Source organism: Galeopterus variegatus, unplaced genomic scaffold (genome assembly GCF_000696425.1).
Source record: "Galeopterus variegatus unplaced genomic scaffold, G_variegatus-3.0.2 Scaffold947, whole genome shotgun sequence".
NCBI lineage: Eukaryota > Metazoa > Chordata > Mammalia > Dermoptera > Cynocephalidae > Galeopterus > Galeopterus variegatus.
The window spans coordinates 437,006-457,907 of NW_007727058.1; the positions used below are offsets into that span (position 1 = coordinate 437,006).

General features: G+C 57.7%; 1 protein-coding gene across 1 annotated transcript; it reads left to right on the forward strand.

The window, feature by feature from the left end:
* Positions 1–610: 610 nt before the first annotated feature.
* Positions 611–20,602, forward strand: ALS2CL (ALS2 C-terminal like). The gene is made up of 25 exons (XM_008573655.1): positions 611–713; positions 1,711–1,909; positions 2,315–2,380; positions 3,715–3,880; positions 4,350–4,481; positions 5,247–5,366; positions 6,775–6,833; positions 6,978–7,044; positions 7,454–7,650; positions 8,658–8,723; positions 9,134–9,232; positions 9,333–9,494; positions 10,180–10,291; positions 11,375–11,452; positions 12,254–12,384; positions 13,628–13,801; positions 13,925–14,021; positions 14,264–14,421; positions 15,007–15,075; positions 16,373–16,546; positions 17,812–17,854; positions 18,907–18,968; positions 19,077–19,226; positions 19,549–19,645; positions 20,056–20,602. Exons 1-25 carry the CDS (start codon positions 611–613, stop codon positions 20,134–20,136), a joined length of 2,862 nt encoding a protein of 953 aa, XP_008571877.1. The 3' UTR covers positions 20,137–20,602.
* The last annotated feature ends 300 nt before the right edge of the window (positions 20,603–20,902 follow it).

A 20,902-nucleotide genomic window follows, 5' to 3' on the forward strand; every position in this document is an offset into this window, starting at 1 on the left:
TTCCATCTTCATGGCTCCAGCAGGAAGCCTCCAGACTCCCTTCATCCCTCCGGACCTCTCTTTGCTACACATCCCTGTTGGGTGACAGGGAGCCCTGAGCCATGGCTTTAGGGACAAGACTGGGCTTCTCTTACAGCATGTTCCTTTTTCCAGAGACTCCAGAGTCCCTGCAAAGTTCCAGAGACTGCAGGGATGCAATGGAAAGGGGGCTAGGTCAGAACAGATGTTGCTCTTGATATATTGCCTTGGGCACTTGGGAGCCATGGTGGGTGTTTGAGCAGGGGAACAAGCAGGCCAGAACTGGGCTTGAAGAACAACTACCCTTTTGGGAAGAAAGGGATGCTTCCCTTGGCAGTTCTGAGCCTTCTCTCCCACTCCTTCAGGCCCCCTTCAGATGGTCCCAGGCAGAGAGCAGGGCAGGGGTCAGTGGCCAGTCCATGAACTCCCCTTTGAGGTGACCTGGGCTTATTGCTCAATTCTGATGTAGGTGGTCATGGGCCTTGCTTCTGAGCACAAGCCTGAGAAAATGGGCACTGACCTTGCTCCCACCAGTGCTATCTGGCTCTGACCTGTGCCCTACCTAGGAGGCCCTGAGCCTGGCTCCCTGGCCATGTGCAGCCCTGAGGAGGCAGCCCTGCTGCGGCTAGAGGAGGTCTTCTCAGCCACCCTCGCACGCATCAACAGCCTTATCCTCCAGCCCCTGCTCTCGACCGGTGAGTCTAGGCTCTCCAGTGGGGAGGGCAGGGGATCCCTGGCCATGTGCAGCCCTGAGGAGGCAGCCCTGCTGCGGCTAGAGGAGGTCTTCTCAGCCACCCTCGCACGCATCAACAGCTTTATCCTCCAGCCCCTGCTCTCGACCGGTGAGTCTAGGCTCTCCAGTGGGGAGGGCAGGGGAAACGGGAATGGTCCTAGGGACAGGAGTCTTGCCTTGTCGGACCCTCTCAGCCATAGCTTTCTTCACCTCAAATGAGAGAGCGGTAACACTTGTTCCTGGCATCTTCTGATGGAACTATGGCCCTCGTCCCCAGTTGCTGGCTGCTCCCTTCTCAAAGTATCCCTTTGGGGCCAGGCCATGAACCTACATTATAGCCTAGACCTGGCTGTGCTTAGAGATGAAATTCCTCCTCTCCCAGGGCGCAGGACTGAAGATGGCCCTCTGCCTGAATTCTCATCTTGCTTCCATCCAGGGCACCTACTGGTGCCGGGAAAAGCCCTAACTAGAAGGCAGGACACCTAAGTTTAATTTCCGGCATGGGTCTCACTTGTGAAGTGACCTTGGGCAGATGCCTTCCTCTCAGGGCCTCTGTTTCTACATCTGTGAAATGGAAGAGGACTGACTGTGTGACCCCATGGACTCCACATTCTGGATCTGAGGGGTCCAGGGTCAGGAGGCCCAGAAATACAGGGGGAATTAGTGTACTTAGTTCCCTGAGATTATCAGGGTTATCCTTGTTTAAAGTGAGGAGGTGGACACGTGCCCCTGTTTACTTCTCAAGGGTAGTTGTCCTCTGCCCCAGCCTGCCCTTCCTCTGCTGAGCTCTAGGGGGCACTGGTCTTGTCTTGAGGACCCCCAGGACACAGGACCCTGCTGTACCTCCAGGGCTGGGGGATGCTGCTGGCCCTCATGTGCACACCCTGGGCCTCTGCATGTTCCCTGGGAGATGGAGTGGCCATGTCCTCACTCACAGTGTGGCTGTGCTCCCACCCCAGCCCCAGAACCCTTGGAGCCCCGGGGCAGAGAATGCCTGCGGCTCTTGCAGCAGCTGCACAGAAGCTCCCAGCAGCTCTGGGAGGTGACTGAGGGGAGCCTGCACTCACTGCGGGAGAGGCTGCGCCACCCAGACTCCACTGGTCTGGAATCCCTGCTGCTGCTGCGTGATGCTGACCATGTCCTGCAGATCTACATGGAGTAAGACCATTGAGGCAGGCCAGGGCTTGGCCTTGGTGTCAGAGCGCCACCTGGCATTAAGGCTCACCTGGGGTGGGGGCTCACCTGGGTCAGGCCTTAGGCAAAGGTTTGGGTTCAGCCTGGCGTTGGTGCTCACCTGAGGTGGAGCACACCTGGGCCTGTCCTCAACTGGGCTTGTGTGTTAGCCTGGCCACAGTCTCAGATACTCCAGACCTGAGCCCTGGGGCCCCCCAGGGAAGGAAGACTTTGTGAATTAGAACTGTCTTGTTGGGTTCGGGCTTGAGGCCACCTGTGCCCAGAGCCAGGCCACCATCTGGGCCCTCAGGGCTGTAGCTGCTCAGTGGGAGGGATCTAGGGACCCCAGAAGGGCAGAGGCTTTCAGGGTGTCCTCTGTGCTGCCTGCAGGTATGTTGAGTCCTACACGAGCTGCGTGGTGGTGCAAGCCTTTCAGAAGGTAGCAAAGAAGAGGAGGTGAGCACTGGCCCCTGCAGTGGCCCTGAGCGGGTGGGCGTGTCTGGATGAGGGCAGGCTTGGGGAAGCCCCATCCCCGAGATAGCGAGTGTCACAGTCTGTGACTCTGACTCATCCTGGAGGACTCCTGGCTCTAACAAGTCTACACTGATCCACACTGGAAGAGAGGGAGCCCAGGAGCAGAATCCAGACGTCCATTAGCTGGGTGGCCCTGGGGCATGGAAGGAGGGGCATTCCCCCTCAGGGTGGGTGGTGGTAAACTGAGATTGCTACAGAGCCTTCAGGCAGGGCAACTCAGGCACTGTGTTGGTCTGATAGGGCAGAGGTTTGGGGGCTGGGGCTGGCCCTGGCATCTGGAGGGATTGGTCAGGGCAGGGAGGTGATGGTGGTGGGTGTGGGAAGGGAGGAAGGGAGGCTGAAGGTTGGTATGGCTCTCCCTGTGTGCAGGCCTTAGGCAAAGGTTTGGGTTCAGCCTGGCGTTGGTGCTCACCTGAGGTGGAGCACACCTGGGCCTGTCCTCAACTGGGCTTGTGTGTTAGCCTGGCCACAGTCTCAGATACTCCAGACCTGAGCCCTGGGGCCCCCCAGGGAAGGNTGTTAGCCTGGCCACAGTCTCAGATACTCCAGACCTGAGCCCTGGGGCCCCCCAGGGAAGGAAGACTTTGTGAATTAGAACTGTCTTGTTGGGTTCGGGCTTGAGGCCACCTGTGCCCAGAGCCAGGCCACCATCTGGGCCCTCAGGGCTGTAGCTGCTCAGTGGGAGGGATCTAGGGACCCCAGAAGGGCAGAGGCTTTCAGGGTGTCCTCTGTGCTGCCTGCAGGTATGTTGAGTCCTACACAAGCTGCGTGGTGGTGCAAGCCTTTCAGAAGGTAGCAAAGAAGAGGAGGTGAGCACTGGCCCCTGCAGTGGCCCTGAGCGGGTGGGCGTGTCTGGATGAGGGCAGGCTTGGGGAAGCCCCATCCCCGAGATAGCGAGTGTCACAGTCTGTGACTCTGACTCATCCTGGAGGACTCCTGGCTCTAACAAGTCTACACTGATCCACACTGGAAGAGAGGGAGCCCAGGAGCAGAATCCAGACGTCCATTAGCTGGGTGGCCCTGGGGCATGGAAGGAGGGGCATTCCCCCTCAGGGTGGGTGGTGGTAAACTGAGATTGCTACAGAGCCTTCAGGCAGGGCAACTCAGGCACTGTGTTGGTCTGATAGGGCAGAGGTTTGGGGGCTGGGGCTGGCCCTGGCATCTGGAGGGATTGGTCAGGGCAGGGAGGTGATGGTGGTGGGTGTGGGAAGGGAGGAAGGGAGGCTGAAGGTTGGTATGGCTCTCCCTGTGTGCAGCGAGTACTGGTGGGGCCAGCGGAAAGTGCTACGGCAGCTCCTGTGGGGCGTGAGCTCAGAGGGCTCGGTGGGTGCAGCACTGGCCCAGGCCCTCCGCCAGCCGCTAACCCATCACCTGCAGCAGTATGTGCTCCTCCTGCTGAAACTTGCGGACGCCATCGGGGAGGTGGGTGCCAGGGGCACAATCCGTGGTGGAAAGAGGGCCCAGGCTCAGGGGACCCAGCTTGTACTCAGGAACCCTAGTTCAAGAAGGACCCAGTCATATCTGGGGGGTCAGAGGGGGTCACATTCCTGCTGCTGGGGGTTGGGCATGAGGCACATGGCCCTGTTCTGGTGGAGCCAGCAGAACCCCAGTGAGCAGATGTAGAGTAAGGTACTGGGTGTGAGGATGTGTGGCCTCAGGGCCAAGCTAGGGGTGTCATCGAATGGTCCTGACTCCTCTGTCAGCGTCTTCAGTCACCCACCCCCTACACACCCCAACAGTAGAGGAGCTGTCAGGAAGAAAAGGGTGAACTTTGGAATAGATTCAGGCCTCCTGATCAGCTAGGGCCAGGACAGGGCCAAGGCAGCTGTCACAGGGAGAGAGAAGGTTCCAACAAGCCCCTGACCTCACTGGCTGCCCTGTCCCCCTACAGCATCACCCTGCCCGGGAGCTGGTAGTACACGCAGCCACCCACTTTGGGGACCTCCAGTCTTTCACGAGGCAGGCGTTGGACCAGGCTGTGGCCACTCAGGCCCTCTGGCACACCCTGAGCAGCCGGCTGAGGGTGAGTTCAGGGCCTAAAGGGTGGTCAGGGAAAGGGGGCCCACACTGAGCATGGTTTGAGCCTATTGCTACACTCTATGCCTCAGTTTTCCCATCTGGAAGGGGGTGTGGTGGCTGAACCAAATGGCTGTAAGGTCCCTCTGTCTAGCCATCCTCATCCATCTGCTGAGCACCTCCTGGGCCAGCCCCTGACCTGGCTCCGGGGAAGAGGCAGTCAGCAGCACTGTACCAATCACACAGGGGTCTTCACCAAGGCATGTACAGCCTCTGCAGGGAGGAGAGTGCCCTGTGCCCTGAGAGGGCAGGGCAGGGCAGGCTTGGGCCAGGTAGAGCATTAGGAGAACAGGTAGAGGGGACAAGAATTGCCAAAGGGAGGCAAGCACTGCAGAACCCCAGGTGAGGGTTGGTGGGGTGTGGCTGGGGCCATGGCATGGGGGTGCGGTACGGGAGAGGAAACAGTGAAGCTTCAAGAAGGGAGGCAAGCACTGCAGAACCCCAGGTGAGGGTTGGCGGGGTGTGGCTGGGGCCATGGCATGGGGGTGCGGTACGGGAGAGGAAACAGTGAAGCTTCAAGAGAGGGAAGGGCTGCCTGCTGGGAGAGGCCAGGAATGACTCCCCATACCTCAGAGCCCCAGTGCCTGTCACTGGCTTGGGGGTCACCTTGGGTGCACGGGGGAGGCCTCCAGGAGGTGTCTGAGGTGCAGGGGGAGTGGCAGCTTCCAGGTCAGGGGTGTCTGAGCCCACACCTCTCTCCTTGCCCCACCAGGATGTGCTCTGCACCCCTGCTCACCGGCTCTTGCAAGACAGCCAGGACATACCCGTGACAGTCACACCGCTGCGGGCTGAGCGTGTGCTGCTCTTTGATGATGCCCTCGTTTTGCTGCAGGTTGGGGTGGTGCTGACCCGAGGTCTTGGGGCCACAGTGGATTTCTGGGGTCTGGTTAGAAAAAGAGCAGGAAAGGGACAAGCAGCTGGGACTGAGAACATGGGCTTGGGGAGGTGGTGGGGGCGGTCAGCTGGAGCTGTCCCTGAAGGAGCTTGGCCTGTGGGAAAGGCCACCCAAGGTGTGTCCTGCCTTCAGCCCTTCGCAGCTGGGGTCCTTGGTTAACCGTCTTCACCTTGGTTTCCTCAGCTGGAAAGTGGAGATCATTGTGAGTGAGTTTTTCCTACAGCAGATGCCAAACAACTCTTAGTTTCCTTCGTACTCAAATAAGAGAGAAACCCTGGACGGGAAGTCATGGGTAGCCTGTAGTGACCAAGGAAGTCGGGATGAGAAGGCTTCTAGAGAAAAGTACCCCATAGAAGTCATGCTGTGCTCTCAGCATTACCAAAGTCAGGAGAGAGGCAGACCTGAGGTTTGAATATTTTTGCATGGTCAGTAACCTTGACTGTGCTCAATCACCCCTGAACTATGTTGCCCTTGTGATGGCCTCGGCACTGTCTTCTCTGCCTCCTAGAATTCTGGCCTGGAACTCCCTTGCAGACAGGGAGGCTGAGGCCTCAGAGGGATGCTGCTTGCCTAGCCCAGATGCATGTCTCTTAAATCCTGGTTTTGGGGTTGGTTCTGATTTACTTTGAGTTCCCTTCCACTCCTGACTTCATACTTTGCTCCAGGTGCACTGATGAGATACTGTCCCTTAACTGTGTTAGCCTTTTGCTACCTCTGGACCTTTGCACATGTAAAGGACCCTCTTTTGTCCCTGGCCTGTGTCTGGTGAACTTCTCAGGCAGAACTGGGCCTCATGCCTCCTCCTCCTTCTCGCCATGGAGCAGTGACTGGCCTGCCTGGGCCAGGCGGGAGGTCACTACACAAAGTCTTCCCCGAGGAAGGGATGTTCCATTTGGCTCTCAGAGCAGGATGGCATTCCAGGTAGAAAACAGCAGGAGCAAAGGTTCAGAGCGAGGAGAGTTTGGGGCAAGCTCAGGAAGGTGTGACTGTGCAGAGGCTGTGCTGTGGAGAGGGTGAGGGCTAGGGGCACACAAGCCTGGAGTGGTCTGTGGGGTCTCAAATGTTAGGCCCAGGTGTGAGTCTCCAACCCTTAGGCAGTAAGAGGCTGTCAGGGCCTGAGCTGTTTCCAGAAGACCACTCTGGCATGCACCGGGGGTGGGAAAGGAAATGGAGGGGCTGCCTCTGAGGAGGGGAGCGGGCCGGCATGGTGAGGAATGCGGTACTGGGCATGCTGGACTGAGCAGCCTGGGGGCGGCTTGGGTTGGAGCTTGGAGCAAGCCTGGGCCAGAAGGGAAGTGAGCATTGGTCTGGGCTCTGGATGACACCTGTGTCCATCTTATTCCAGGGCCACAACGTTCAAACCTTTGATCTGAAGCTGGTGTGGGTGAATCCTGGGCAGGATGGGTGAGCTCCCCGCTCTGCTGACACCCCAGGCCTTCCCTCCCTCCATCCGCCCCATGACTTCTGTCCACACCCAAGGCTCCAACTTGGGCTCTCCTGTCACCCCTCTGGACAGAGCCGGACCTATTGTCACCTCCGTGTGTCTAGGTATGTGTTTCGCATCCTCACGCCTGAAGAGGAGTTCTTCATCTGTGCCAAGGACTCCCAGGGCCAGGTGAATGTGGGTGAGCTGCGACCTGGGGGGTGGGTGCAGGGGACAGGGCAGGGGGAGAGCAGAGTGTGCCACCCCGCAGGCTCCACAGGAGTGCCTTGGGCTCAGCCTGGGCTCAACATCAGAATGCCATAGAGAACAGGCTATTTTTCTCTAGGAAGCTGGAATTTGGGCCTGTGTTGCTCCCTGCCCTGTAGTCTTGTCCAGCCCCCCTAAGCAGGCCCTGAAACTGTAGAAAAGGATTTCAGGTCTGGGTGGAGGGCCTTAGGGGTCAGTATGGAGTAGTTAGAGGTTCCCCCAAGTGACAGTGGGGTGGGAGAAGAGGGGGTGGCACTTGGAGCTGCCCCAGAAGGCTTCTGAGGGGAGATACCTCCAGCAGTGGTGACTGTCCTGTGTTTTCCCATCCCACCAGGTGGTCTGGCAGTGGAAGGTGACCCAGGCTGTGTGCCAGGCTCTGCGTGGGAAGAAGGACTTCCCAGTGCTGGGGGCAGGCCTGGAGACATCTGAGCCCCCTGCCTGCCGCTGTGTGGTGTACACCTTCCGCGCAGAGGGCCGGCTCTGCCAGGCCACCTATGAGGGCGAGTGGTGCTGGGGCCGGCCCCACGGCAAGTGAGTGACTAGAGCTTTGGTCTCCTGGGGGTCTCAAGGTCAGGTGGGTCTTTAGGGCACTTAGCAAAGGCTGTTACTGTCTGTGGTCAGTGGGTCTGTGTGTCTCTCAGTGGGTCTGAGAGTCTCTCTTTAGTCCGGCCTGGTCGAGAGTAGGTCTGTGCCATATAAAGTTGTGATGGTGACACTAGAAAGTAAGGGACAGCTGCAGGTGGCTGGCTCACAGGGCCTGCAGTTGCGGTGTCATCCTCAGGAGGGGAGGAGTAATTCTCCTATCTCCACAACAGTGCCTGGTGGTGGTGACATGTCTGCACACATTCTGCCACCACAGGCCCTCACGAGGCCCCTCTGGGGGAGCACGTTCACCCTTTCACTGGTGCGGAAACTGAGGCCCAATGACTGGCCTGACCTGCCCCAGGGCTTGGGGCAGGTTGTAGGGTGAGTCTGGCCTCAATCACAGCTCTGTGTGACCCCACAAGCAGGCAGGACTTTAAAGACCATGTGGCTCCACTCCATGCTACAGCTGGGAAAACAGACCCAGAGGGCAGAAGGGACTCACAAGGTGACCCTCTCAATCGTAGCTGTTAGTTTCTTGTACCCTGCCTACTCCCAGAAATGGCTTCAGGAAGCTCATGAGCGAAAAGATAGAAAAAACAATGGCACACTGGAAGAGGGATGGAGGATGGGGGAAACACCACTGACTAGCTCCCAGCTTCCTGTTGGTCGGGGAAAAGGGAACCTTGATGTTTCCCGGGTTCTTGCTGTGGGATGTGGTGAGTGTGCCCCATGAGACTGCTGGTGCATTTGCACCAGGACTACAGAAGGGCTGATGGGGCTTTCTGTAAGGGGTCTTAGAGCTCAAACAAGAGGGCTGGATGGGGTCAGAGTCCACTCCAAGGGAGTGCTGGGGGTGAGGGAAGGGAGGGCCTCTGAGAAGACCTCCGGCTGAGAAGGCTGTTGAGGGATAGGTCTGGTGGCCCTGAAGCCCATGGACTTCGACTGTGTTCCAGGGGAACCCTGAAGTGGCCAGACGGGCAGAATCATGTGGGGGATTTCTGCCAGGGCCTGGAGCACGGGTAAGGCTGGCTGGGGCTCACGCTGGGATGTGTGTGGTAGGCAGGGAAGTGGTTTCCTCCCCTGCTGCAGTCACCAGCCTGGCCCTGTCCTAAATTCCCAAACCTCAAGCAGGAACTTAGAGACCCTCTGAACCAGCTCCCCTCATTGTAAAATGGGGAACGGCGGCCCTGATGGGGGGGCGGGTCTCAGCTTGGGGTCATGGAGGGGGTGGTCCAGGGCCAGAGGTGCTCTCAAGCGCATGGAGCAAGATAGAGGGAGAGGTGTCCTGAGAGGGTCCCTTGGAAGATGGGGGGGGCACCTTGAGATCCTTCCTGTCATCTGAGAAGGCTCCTTGGAGGCAGGGACATGCCTGGGTGGCAGGAAGGAGGTGTGATGGGTTGATTTCCCATCCCACCCCACCCGTGGTCAGCTTTGGCATCCGCCTGGTGCCCCAGGCCTCCGAGGACAAGTTCGACTGTTACAAGTGCCACTGGCAGGAAGGCAGCATGTGTGGCTATGGCATCTGTGAGTAAGTGACCCCAGGCTGGTGGGGGGTGGGCTCATGGGGTGGGCATGCCCTCTGGGCCCAGCTCTGTGAGGCAGGGCCAGCCATTTGTGACCCTCTCCAGGCACGGCATGGACGAAGTGTATAAGGGCTACTTCCAGGCGGGCCTGCGGCATGGATTTGGGGTCCTTGAGAGTGCCCCGCAGGCCTCCCAGCCCTTCAGGTACACAGGCCACTGGGAGAGGGGCCAAAGGAGCGGCTATGGCATCGAGGAGGATGGTGACAGGTGAGCACTCTGCGGCCACCACCCCTGGTAACCGGGGGCGGAGGCCAAATTGTCTCAGGGTACAGGCTCCCTGGTGTTTGTCCCGCACAGAGTCTCCCTTAAGTCCCTCACTTCCCCTCCACTCCCTGGGTTGTTGCTGAGGCTCAGGCTGAGGGAGCCCTGACCATCCCGACTTCTGGACCTCTCTCCCCTGACACACACTCCAGCCTCTCCTCCTGCTCAGAGGAGTTTCTGACCCCCTGATCTGGTCCCATCTGAGGACTGCAGCCCTTTCAGGCTCTCTGGGCTGTGGGATGAAGCCTGGTTTGTGGCCTCGTATTTGAGGCCTCGTGTACTCCCCTGTCCTCACCCCAGCAGAGCTTCCTGTGCACCCCTCCATCCTTTCTGGACCACCGCATGTCCCCACATATCTGTTACATGCTCCCCAGGCTTTGTACGCATCCCATTCCATCTGTCCTTCCTGCCACCTCCACCGGGAAGCCCCCCAAGATGTCCTTCCCCAGGCAGACTCCCTCCCTCCTCCATACTCTTGGGGGTCCTGACATCACATGCCCTGTGTCTGAATTGGGTGGATTCAGGCGATGTCACTGCTCCCCCGGCGCCCCCTCCCCATGCCTGCGGAGCACACAGGAAGTGCATGGGAATGATTCGGATCCAACTCTGGCTGCACTTCCTCTTTTCCCAGGGGCGAGCGCTATATTGGCATGTGGCAGGCCAACCAGCGTCATGGCCCTGGGGTTGTGGTCACCCAGGCAGGTGTCTGTTACCAGGGCACTTTCCAGGCAGACAAGATGGTGGTGAGTGGGGTGAACTATGTGTGTCCTGAACTATCCCTCTCCCTGTACCCCACCTGCTCTGGGGGCCCTGAGGCTGAGCTGAGGCCAGTCAGGTGTGGCCAGGGAAGGAAGCTGGTCCCAGGTGCTGAAGAAAGCTGGGCAGGGACCCGGGTCTGCTACCCATCTACCCTGGCCTGGGCCAAATCCCTGCCCCTCCCAGCCCCAGTTTCCCCATCAGCAACTCAGACTAGGAGTACTTATTGTGGACTCAGTGAAGTAGCAAGAATGAAGTGTGCAGTGACGGTGACGCCGTAGACCCCTAACTCAATGCCTGGCTCTGGGCTAAGCCTCCCACCAAGATCTTGTAGGATCCTCCCCGGATCCCTGCAGGCTGATGTCATTATCCCTAGCATATGAGGGACAAATGTGTATGAATGACAAATGAGAGGCTCAAAGGGACCAGAGAAGCTGCCCAGTGTCACATTCTACTGAGTGGCAGAGCTGAGCCTGAGCTCTCCCTTCTGCCTCACCCACCCTGCCAGGTGCTTGGTGCCTGGGGGGCTGCGGCCTCATGGCTGTTCCTGTTTTATGGCTTGTTTGTTTGTTTATGCTCCACTCTGTTCTGGAAAGGATGGAAGGAGGCTCTACAGGGAAAGAGGAAGAAAAGGCAAGAATAGTCACACAAAACAGACTCAGAAATAAGTTGGACACAAATTGTATCCTTTGGCTCTGAGCTTCCTGGCAACAAGCGTGGCAAGGGAGCCTGATTAGCTCGACTGTCCCCAGAGTCAGTGACAGGAATCAGGGAAGTAGGGACAGTCGAGCACTTCTTGAGTTCCCAGGGGCTTCCTGTGGAGGCTGTGCGGAGTGAGGAGCCAGTCTGAGGGTGTTTAGGGAAACCCACGGATGAGGTCCATGGGGTGGGTACTCAACAGGCCAAGGGCTAGGGTCCCACTTAGGCACGGTCCTGGGGAGAGTGACAGGGCTCAGGGCCCGCTCCCTGTGGGTCAATGTCCACCTCCCCTCTGTTGCTGTCCCTCCCTACCCCTGGTTTCCTGGCCCTTCCTCACCCACCATTCCTACTCTCCCCACTTCCTTCCAAAGGGCTCAGGCATCCTCCTCTCTGAAGACGACTCCCTGTATGAGGGCACCTTCACCAGGGACCTGACCCTCATAGGGAAGGTGAGGGCCTTGGCTGGGGTCTGTGATCTCCTTCCCTGAGCTCAGGGCAGGCGGGGGGGGGGCCGGCAGGCCAGGGCCTGCCCCCACCTCCATCCCATTCAAGGGGTGGGCACCGCAACGGCTCCCTGCCATGGGTTTATCATTTGATTCTGGACCAGGCTGAGGGGGCCGGTGGGCTTGCCTTATATCCAGAGGGTACTCATGACCTCTTGGCTATGTCCCCCAGTGGCTCCTTAGTTCAGAATGTACGTCTTCCACCATAGTCACCACCAGTGCCTGGCGAAGCTGTACCTGGCGTCACTGTCCGTTAGTCTGTTCCTGCCCAAGAAGACCCAGCAAAAGGCACTTGTGCCCCTGTGGGAAATGTGGGGGCTGTTTTGGTTTCATAATGACTGGAGGGCATTACTGGCGTACAAGTGGAGACCAGGGTGCTATGAATGGGACAGCCCCACGCAGCAAGAATTGCCCTCCCCAGGCCTCTGCTGTCTGGCTTACCCCCAGCCCAGCCCCACCATGGTGGTTCTCCCCACTCTTTCCTGTGAGTCCCTTCTTCTCCACCTCTCTCCCCATCTCCTACATCAGAGGTGAGCCCCTGAGAGGTGGGCACAGATTTTTGGGGTGCTCCTGCAGGGGTAGAGGATTCTGAGCCCTTCCTGGTGGGGCAGATTGAATGGATGGCGGGAAGCCCACCTATCAGTCCTTAGCCTCTCTGACCCAGAGGAACAGGCACAAAGCCTGTCATGATTGGATGGAAGGGTGGCTGGACAGACAGACTCCTTGCCTCCCTCTTCTGGCTCCCAGGGCAAGGTCACCTTCCCTAATGGCTTCACCCTGGAGGGCTCATTTGGCAGTGGGGCAGGGAGAGGACTGAACATGCAGGGTGTGCTGGACACGGCTGCCCTCCCGCTGGACCCGAACAGCACTTGCAAGAGGTGAGAACCTGGCCCTTCTGGCCTGGGCATTCCAGAGCCTGTTGGGGACTGTGTCTGTGTGTGTCTGTTTTCACCCCAAGGACTCAGGTCTCATCAGAAGGACTTCTCTGTACCCCTTCTTAACACTTAGCACTTTAGAGAGTTCAGATAGCGCAGAGCACACAACCCTGCAGAGACTCTTGGAATCAGGATAACTCCATACACCACAAAACTGGAGAAAACTATTTGTAGGCTTTGCTTAGCCCATGCTTCTTTTTTTTAGAAAGGGTACAAGATGGTTCATAAAGCAAACACACAAGAAAAAAAAAATAGAGAATAAAAGCATGAGTTGATCTTAAAAGAAAGGGATGTGCAGATAGGCCCTACAATATTTATGATTAAGCATTAGTCAGGCTCTGAGTTCCCTGGCAGGCAAGATGAAGAAGGAAACTTAGTGGACTCACTGTCATTATCAAGGGGTTTTTGAGAAGGGGACAGACCTCTTTTCCTTGTTTACAAGGGGGCAGAGTTCTTCCTTGGAAAACTGTAGTTCAAGTAGTGACTCTTGCCACGTCTGTTGAGGAAGATGACATTGCAGATTAGGGAATCTGTGTGTGGGGCAATTTTAATGGGGAGTGGTCCCAGGCAGCATTTCAGATGTAGGGAGGGGATAGAGTTGACTACCTGACCCATCATCTCTGCCTGCTTCTTTTCCCTGACAGCAGGAGCTGGGAGTGGATGACAATCCCTAGGGGCATGCCCTAGCCCAGGGGGGTGCAGGTGTAGGGTGACCTGTGAGGTGATGCAGGAGAACAGGGCCCCATGAGACAGTGTCCATTAGATACACACAGCCAGGCCCCAGTCAGTTGGCCAGGTGCGGGTCAACCACAAGAAGGGACCGGCTGTGGGGCAGGGCAGAGTGGCATATTGAGGCAGGGGAATCCCGGACTTCAGGCACTGGCCTTCCTTGGGCCAAGACCACTCTCTGGACCTGGACCTGGCCTGCATCTCTCCTGATCTGCCCATCTTTCTGTCTCCATCTCCCAGGACTCTATGCGCCCCTGTCTCTCCTCCATCACAAGGTAGATTCTTACTGTCTCTCTCTCTGCCTCTCTTTCTCCTCCTGGAGCCTTGGAGGTCAGCCCCATCTGCATGTCCTGATCCATCCACCCCTTCAAGGGCCTGGACAGTGTTCTGCCCACCATAGCTCCATCTCTCCCCCCACTTCTCACCACTCATTCCCCTCTCTCCCCCCCCATCACAGGCAACTGGGTCTGGGTGTCTTCCCCGTAGAGAGCCGCTGGCAGGGAGCCTACAGCCCCTTCAGGGACTTTGTGCATGCTGGCTGCCCTGGGGACCTGCAGGAGGCTCTGCTGGGCTTCCACGTGCAGAGCTCGAGGGAGCTGCGCAAGTCCCAGGAGTACCTGCGCTGTGAGAGGTGAGGCCCGGCATGTGCGTACGTGCACTTACAAGTCAGAGTGGGCTGGGGGGAGGGCTCCCTGGAGCGGGGTGCAGGCCTGGGCCCAGGTGTGGGTGAGGGATGCTGTGTGTGGTGTGCCAGGACCCACCCCGAGGACAATGCGGGCAGTGTGGAAGACATCCTGGAGGAGTTGCTGCAGCACCGGAAGCCCAAGGCCCTGCAGCAGTACCTGAGGAAGGTGAGGGCCCCAGCACGGGTGGCTTGAGGGAGAGGCCTTCTCCCTGCCCTCTCATGAGGAAGGCTTTCCGTTTCTCACAGCAGAGTGCAGACTGGAGGGGACAGGCCCCTGGGCTCCTTGTCCTCACAGGGCCTCAGTGTTCTTATCTATGAAATGGGAGAAGTCTTGGGAGGCTTGTCTGGGTGTGCTGTGCTCCAGACCCTGGTGCTGAGAGTCTCCTTGCTGCCTTTGCACTGGCCCAGGCTCTGAGCAACTCGCTGCACCCACTGGGAAAGCTGCTCCAGACGCTGATGCTGACCTTCCAGGCTACATACGCAGGTGTTGGGGCCAACAAGCACCTGCAGGGGCTGGCCCAGGAGGAGGTGAAACAGCATGCCCAGGAAATCTGGGCCTTCTACAGGTGAGCTCGATGGCACATGAGAACAGCCATTGCCCTGTGACCCTGGGGTTGGGGGTTGCCCTTCTCAAGCATCAGCTCTGCCTGGCAGCCCAGTAGGAATGGTGCCTCCACCTCAGGTCTGAATCAACAAAGAACCAGAGGTCGGTCCGTGTGCAGCTGGTGAGCAGAGGGACAGATGGTGGGGAGATGATAGCAAGGGCCCAAATGCAGCCCACAGCTAGAGTCCAGCCCCAGCCAGGTCCTGGACTGACCCTGACCCCAGGGGTCACTAACCCACTGCAGGCTGAGCCTGGTCCTGGACTCAGACCTCATCGCCAGTCCGAAGCTGAGCTGTGACCCCATCAAACATACAAATAGAAGGCTTAGACTTGTAGTTCCTTATGTTGCTGGTGTTCCAGGGTTCTCTGGCTGATATCCTGTAGCTCCAGCCTTCTATCTGCTGAGATTTAAAGCTGGACTCTGTAGGCCCTATGTCCACCGTTCTGAGAGGCAGAGGCCACCTGCTCTAACGTTTGGTGACTGAGAGGGCAGCACTGGTTCTATGGGAGGTGTCAGCCATGCCATCTCTCTCTCATTGGTTTGCAGGGGTCTGCTGCGGGTTGCCTTACAGCGCAAGGGCCAGGCCCTGGAGGAGGATGAAGACGCAGAGTCAAGGTGACCGGCCCTGGCCTCCATGGTGTCTGCCAAGTTCAGGAAGCCCTCACACCTCCGCTCTTGGGCTTCCCTGAGGGAAAGGGAAGCTCCTGAGGGAAGTGTTGGGCATTCATGCTATTGACCTAAGCATTGTTCATGGATCATTTGTGGATCAAAATGACTGATGACTTCTGTTCTGTGAGCAGCCAGGGAGGGGACACTGCCACAATGCATTGAATGCATTTTTGTTCTAAAGTGCTCCTGAGGGAAGTGTTGGGCATTCATGCTATTGACCTAAGCATTGTTCATGGATCATTTGTGGATCAAAATGACCGATGACTTCAGTTCTGTGAGCAGCCAGGGAGGGGACACTGCCACAATGCATTGAATGCATTTTTGTTCTAAATGTGTCATCTCAGCCTCATCTTGGGTACATGGAGGGTGAGCAGCTCCCTGAGGCATAGGCTTCTCCCTGCACACAGATGGGGAAGCTGAGGACTGGTAGGGGATGAGCCTGAGGTCTCATAGAGCAGGAGTTAGGTAGGTCAATAAATCTATCTCTCTCAGTCCCTGGAGCAAACCTTACAATTTGCCAATTTTCCAGGCCTGGAGATGCTCCTGATCAGAGTGGCCTTTCTGTCACTGCATTGCAGGAGGGGTGGGAAATGGGGTTAGATATTAGGCAGAACTTCCCCCTGGAGTCCTAGGTAGTACAGCAGACTGGGAGGCAGACTAGACTAGTCTGGAATCGTTGCTGAGATCTTTGCTGCAAGTTGCTTGTTCATCCAGGGTCCTGGTTTTGCTTTCAGTCAGATTGAGATCAAACTCCTGCCCCACCAGCCATTTAGTTCTCAAAGTCAAATGAGGGAATGAGGCAGCTGCAGATATCAATTGAATGCGCGAATGATGACCAAGGACAGGCTTGGAAAGGGCTTTCTTTTTCTTTTTTTTTTTTTTTTTTGTCTTTTGTCTTTTTCCGTGTCCGGCAACGGATTGCAACCCTCAGTGTTGCCCCCGTACCGGACCGGGGACCGGCAACGGGATCGCAACCCTCGGCGTCGCTCCCGCGCCTCTCTCAACCAGTGAGCAGGAACCGGTCCTTACGTGGGATCCGAACCCTTGGGCGGGAGCGCTGCCGCGCTTCCCAAGCGGCGCACTATCCAGTGCGCCATTGGGCCGGCCCTTGGAAAGGGCTTTCTAAGGAGTGGAGTGCTCTGGGGGCTGAGGCACTGTTGTGGGCTCTTTGAAGGGCAGCCCCAAGTAGTGATCCCCCCCCCCAGGCCTTGCCGACCCCAACCTGTTCTGGTCTCTCACTCAGGGACCTACAAGTGTATGGCTTGGTGCTGCCCCTCATGCTAGACAGCTTCTACTCAGAGCTCTTCACTCTCTACCTGCTTCTTCATGAGCGGGAGGACAGTCTCTACAGCCAGGGCATCACCAACCTGAGCCTCTTCCCCGACACCAAGCTGCTCGAGTTCCTGGACGTGCAGAAGTAAGCCTTCCCCCCACACTGTGTTAGTCAGGGCTCTAGCATGGCAGAAAATACAAACTCAACTCAGACTGTCTTCAGTGGAAAAGGGGGGTGGGGGTAAATTGGCTCATCTACCCACGAAGTTTTGGGGTTGTGCATTCAGGTGTGGCTGGATCTAGGGGCCCAATAGCATGACAAAGGGAAGCACCTTTTCTCTTTTTCTGTTGGTCTTTTCTCTGGCTTCCCTTTGTGGTAACAAGCACGGCATGAGCCACCTGAGGTTTGTGTCCTCCCAGCTCAGTCCCTCCACTGTCCCCACAGGTAGCTGGCATTTCCTTCACAACAGCTCCAGTCTCTGGAGCCCCTCACCAGTTGGCTTGGGTCTTGAGCCCACCCTTGAATGCTGGCTGTGATTGCCCAGGCCTGCCTCAATATCCACCACTAAGGCACTTAGACTGAGAGTGGGGGAGGAGAGGTCCCAAAGGGGAAACTGAGGACTGTTCTGGGGGCAGGTCAAGTGGGTGTTTCCCACATCCCAGGGCCTCCCTTCTCTCCTTAGTCTCCAAAATGTCCTTTCTCCTCAGCACCCCTTCTGATCTGTGGATGCCATGAGTGACCCCTGTCCCTGAGGAAGGTCACGGGCACTCTCCTTCCACAGCCAGGTCTCCTTTTTCACATAGCGATGGTGCTCCTCCCACTTCCCGCAAATCCCTGTTTCTTCTTCCATCTCGGTGCATGTTTTCTGCATCTGGCCAGTCACCAGCTCAGAGACCTGTTTTCCAACGACTTCCCAAGTGTCCCTCGTCTCCCCACCCTCCTGCTGCCTCATTGCCGCTTCCTCCACATGGCCTCCTGGCTCTGCTGTCTCTCCAAGTCCCTGCCCCGTGTTGCAGCCACTGCGATGTGTCTAAGTTGCACAATGGCTGCATCCCTCCCTGCTCACCACTCTGCACTGGCTCACCCGTGCCTCTGGAACAGAGGCCAGTGTCCTCATGATCTTGCTCATGCAGGCCCCTTGGCCTGCAGCGCTGCCCTCACCTCCCGGCCCCCCAGGTTCCTCTTGAGTTCTGGCGCTGGACGGAGCGCAGCCTTCTCCAGGAATCCCTTGGCCTCCCCTTGCCTCAGGCTCCACACATGTACTCACGGATGCCATGGTGGACCCGTTTCCTTCCCTTTTCTTGTGCTCAGCCTTGCTCGGGGACATGGTGGCAAAGGGGATTTTCCCTCTGAATTCAGGCCCTGTCGCCTGTCCTGGCAAAGCCTTCTGTCCACTTTTTCCATTTCAGGCACCTGTGGCCCCTCAAGGACCTCACACTGACGACCAGTCAGGTGAGAGGGTAGGCCCATTACCTGCCCCAGGGAGGGGTGCCTTGAGCTAGGGGCCCCCATAGGTTGCTCAGGCTTGCAAGGACCTCCTGCCTCATGATTGCTCGGAGGGGCAGAGGGGTTTGAGGACCAGGCTTTCTGCTTGTTCTGACCTCCTGGTGAGGTGAGGGTGCAGCCACTGGCCCATAATGACCAGGCTCAGACATGGCTGTGCCCCTTTACTGGCTCTGTGACTGTGGGCAAGATTCTTGAGCTCTGTGCCTCAGTTTCCTAAGCTGTACAAGGGTGCTGCAATCCTAGAACCACCTCATAGGACTGTTGTGAGAGGGAAAGGGGCACCTGAGGTAGTTGTTCTTAAAATGAGCTTGCAGAGCCTCGGCGGCAGCGTCCAAGAACCTATTAGAAAAGCAGATTCTTGGACCCACCCCCAACCACTGAGTCAGAAAATCAGCAAGTGGACCCAGCAATCTGTTTCAACAAGCCCTTGGGACTGAGGACCATTGACATAGCTCAGTTTCCTAAGCTGTACAAGGGTGCTGCAATCCTAGAACCACCTCATAGGACTGTTGTGAGAGGGGAAGGGGCACCTGAGGTAGTTGTTCTTAAAATGAGCTTGCAGAGCCTCGGTGGCAGCGTCCAAGAACCTATTAGAAAAGCAGATTCTTGGACCCACCCCCAACCACTGAGTCAGAAACTCAGCAAGTGGACCCAGCAATCTGTTTCAACAAGCCCTTGGGACTGAGGACCATTGACATAGGCACTCAGAAATGGGCGGCACCGGTGACCACTGGCTGTTACAATGATTGACTTCTTTATCTATTTTGATCCTCCCATCCTCCTGGAGACCATCCATCCCACCTTATAGTTGCATAAACTGAGACCCACAGTGGAGCTGTGACTTGCCCCAGGTTACTCAGCCCTCAGGGCAGTGCTGTGCTGAAGCCAGTGATGGGGAAGGGGAGGGTGGCAAGGGGCTCAGCACCAGCCCAGGCCCTGGGAGAAGGTGTCAGTGCTGGAGAGTCTTGCCTCATCCAGCCCTCTCCCCCACCACACAGAGGTACTCCCTGATCAGGGACAAGTGCTTCCTGTCAGCCACTGAGTGTCTGCAGAAGATCATGTGAGTCATGCCTTGGGGAGGATGGGGAGCTGGAGGCGGGAGTGTTGGGGGCCCCGGGCTGGGACTGAACCCCAGGGCCTTGACCTGGAGCCAGCTACCCTGCTGCAGCACCACGGTGGACCCACGGGAGAAGCTGGAGGTGCTGGAGAGGACATATGAGGAAATCGAGACCACGGTGTCACGGGTGCTGGGCCGGGAGCACAAGCTTCCCATGGACGACCTGCTGCCACTGCTCATCTATGTGGTATCACGAGCCCGGTGAGTCCCAGCCAGGCTGGGAGCTGGGGATGGGCTGCAGCAGGGTCCCTTTGCACCCTGTCCCACCCCAGCCAAATTTTCTCTGAAATCTCAGAGCATCAGGGTTTATGGACACAGCTTTTCTCTGTACAGATGGGAAAACTGAGGCCCCCAAAGGGCAGGGTCCCACGCCGGGTTCTGTGGGTGCCAGAGGCAGAGTGAGGACCACACTCCAGGTGTCCAGCCATCCAGGCCAGGGTTCCTTCCCCAGTTGCGTGGTGCCTGCCCATGACGGCCCTTTCTCCTCTCTCTCGCTCTCTTTTGGGGGGAGGGTATTCTCCAGAATCCAGCACCTGGGAGCTGAGATCCACCTGATCCGTGACATGATGGACCCTGTCCACACAGGAGGGCTGTATGACTTCCTGCTTACAGCCCTGGAGGTGAGGGACAGAGGCTGTGGGCCGAGGTGGAAATGCCCTGGCCACTGGGGCAGACCCCTTCCCCGCCCCCCAACACCGTCGTGGGGATGAACTCAAATTCACAGCCCCTGTCTGTCTCTGCGGGAAGGGTCCTTACAGCTCCCTCGTCCTGCTTTTGTTAAAAGGGGCCAGGGAGGCTGCATCCCAGCTGTGGGGACCCGGGGCTGTGGCTGCTGCAGGCTGCATCTGCCAGCACAGCGGGGCGTGGGGAAGGCCCCATTTCCCTTGCAGACTGTGGCTGAGGGCTGCGTTGGAGCCATGGCTGGTCCAGGCTGGGGAGGTGGTGAACCTGGCTTTTGGGTCCTAGAGCCCGTGCCTGTGCCTGCGGGCGGGCAGACCCATTGGCCCCAGCCTTGCCTCTCTCCTGCCAGTCCTGTTATGAGCACATCCAAAAGGAAGACATGAGGCTGCACTGCTTGCCGGGCCACTGGGACTCCAGGGAGCTCTGGTAGCTGGGCCTCTCCTGGACAAACTGCAGAGCTGAGAGGGGTCGCTGTGGACTTCCCATGGAAGCAAGCACCGCTGGCCTGTCCTTCATCGCCACAGACAAAGGGCGGGATGGGCCCTCGGAGGCGGCTCTTGGAGGAGAGGGGTGCACTGTTTTGCACAGGGAGACGCCACTGCTGCCCTAACCAGGATGAGGGTGAAGTGTGACGGGTGTGGCCCGGAGCTGGTGGTTTTCCGTTGGCCACTAGACCAGTCTCCGATGACCCCTTAACCTGCAGTGGCTCACAGTCTGGGCATAAGGAGCCCCTGGCTTCTCTTAGCCTGAGCCTTGCTCCTGTTATTGGGCCTCTCTGGGTCTCAGTGTTGCCATCTGTAAAATGGTGGAGTGGATGGTCTTTAAATGACCTCCCATCCAGCTCGCTGAATTCTAGAGTCCTTTACAAAGTCTGACTTTACTGTGTTGGGCTGTAACTGAAATTCTCATGTCACTGGTTTTCTCATTCCCTGTTTCTCCATTGCTGGTCAGAAGGCTTTGAGCTGCTAGTGACCACTCTGTTTATTGGGCCCTTGTCCCATGAGTGGTCTTCTGGGGACCTGCTTCCTTCCAGGTCTGCCCCAGGACCCAGTTGGCCTCTGAGGGCTACAAGGCAGGAAAGCTCCAGCTGCACACTGACCTGCATGCGGTCAACAGAGTGGGCTTGCAGGCCCACGAACTGCAGTCTGCTTACCCACGATGTAAACGACAGTGCTGGAGCAAGCTGTGGGTGGGGG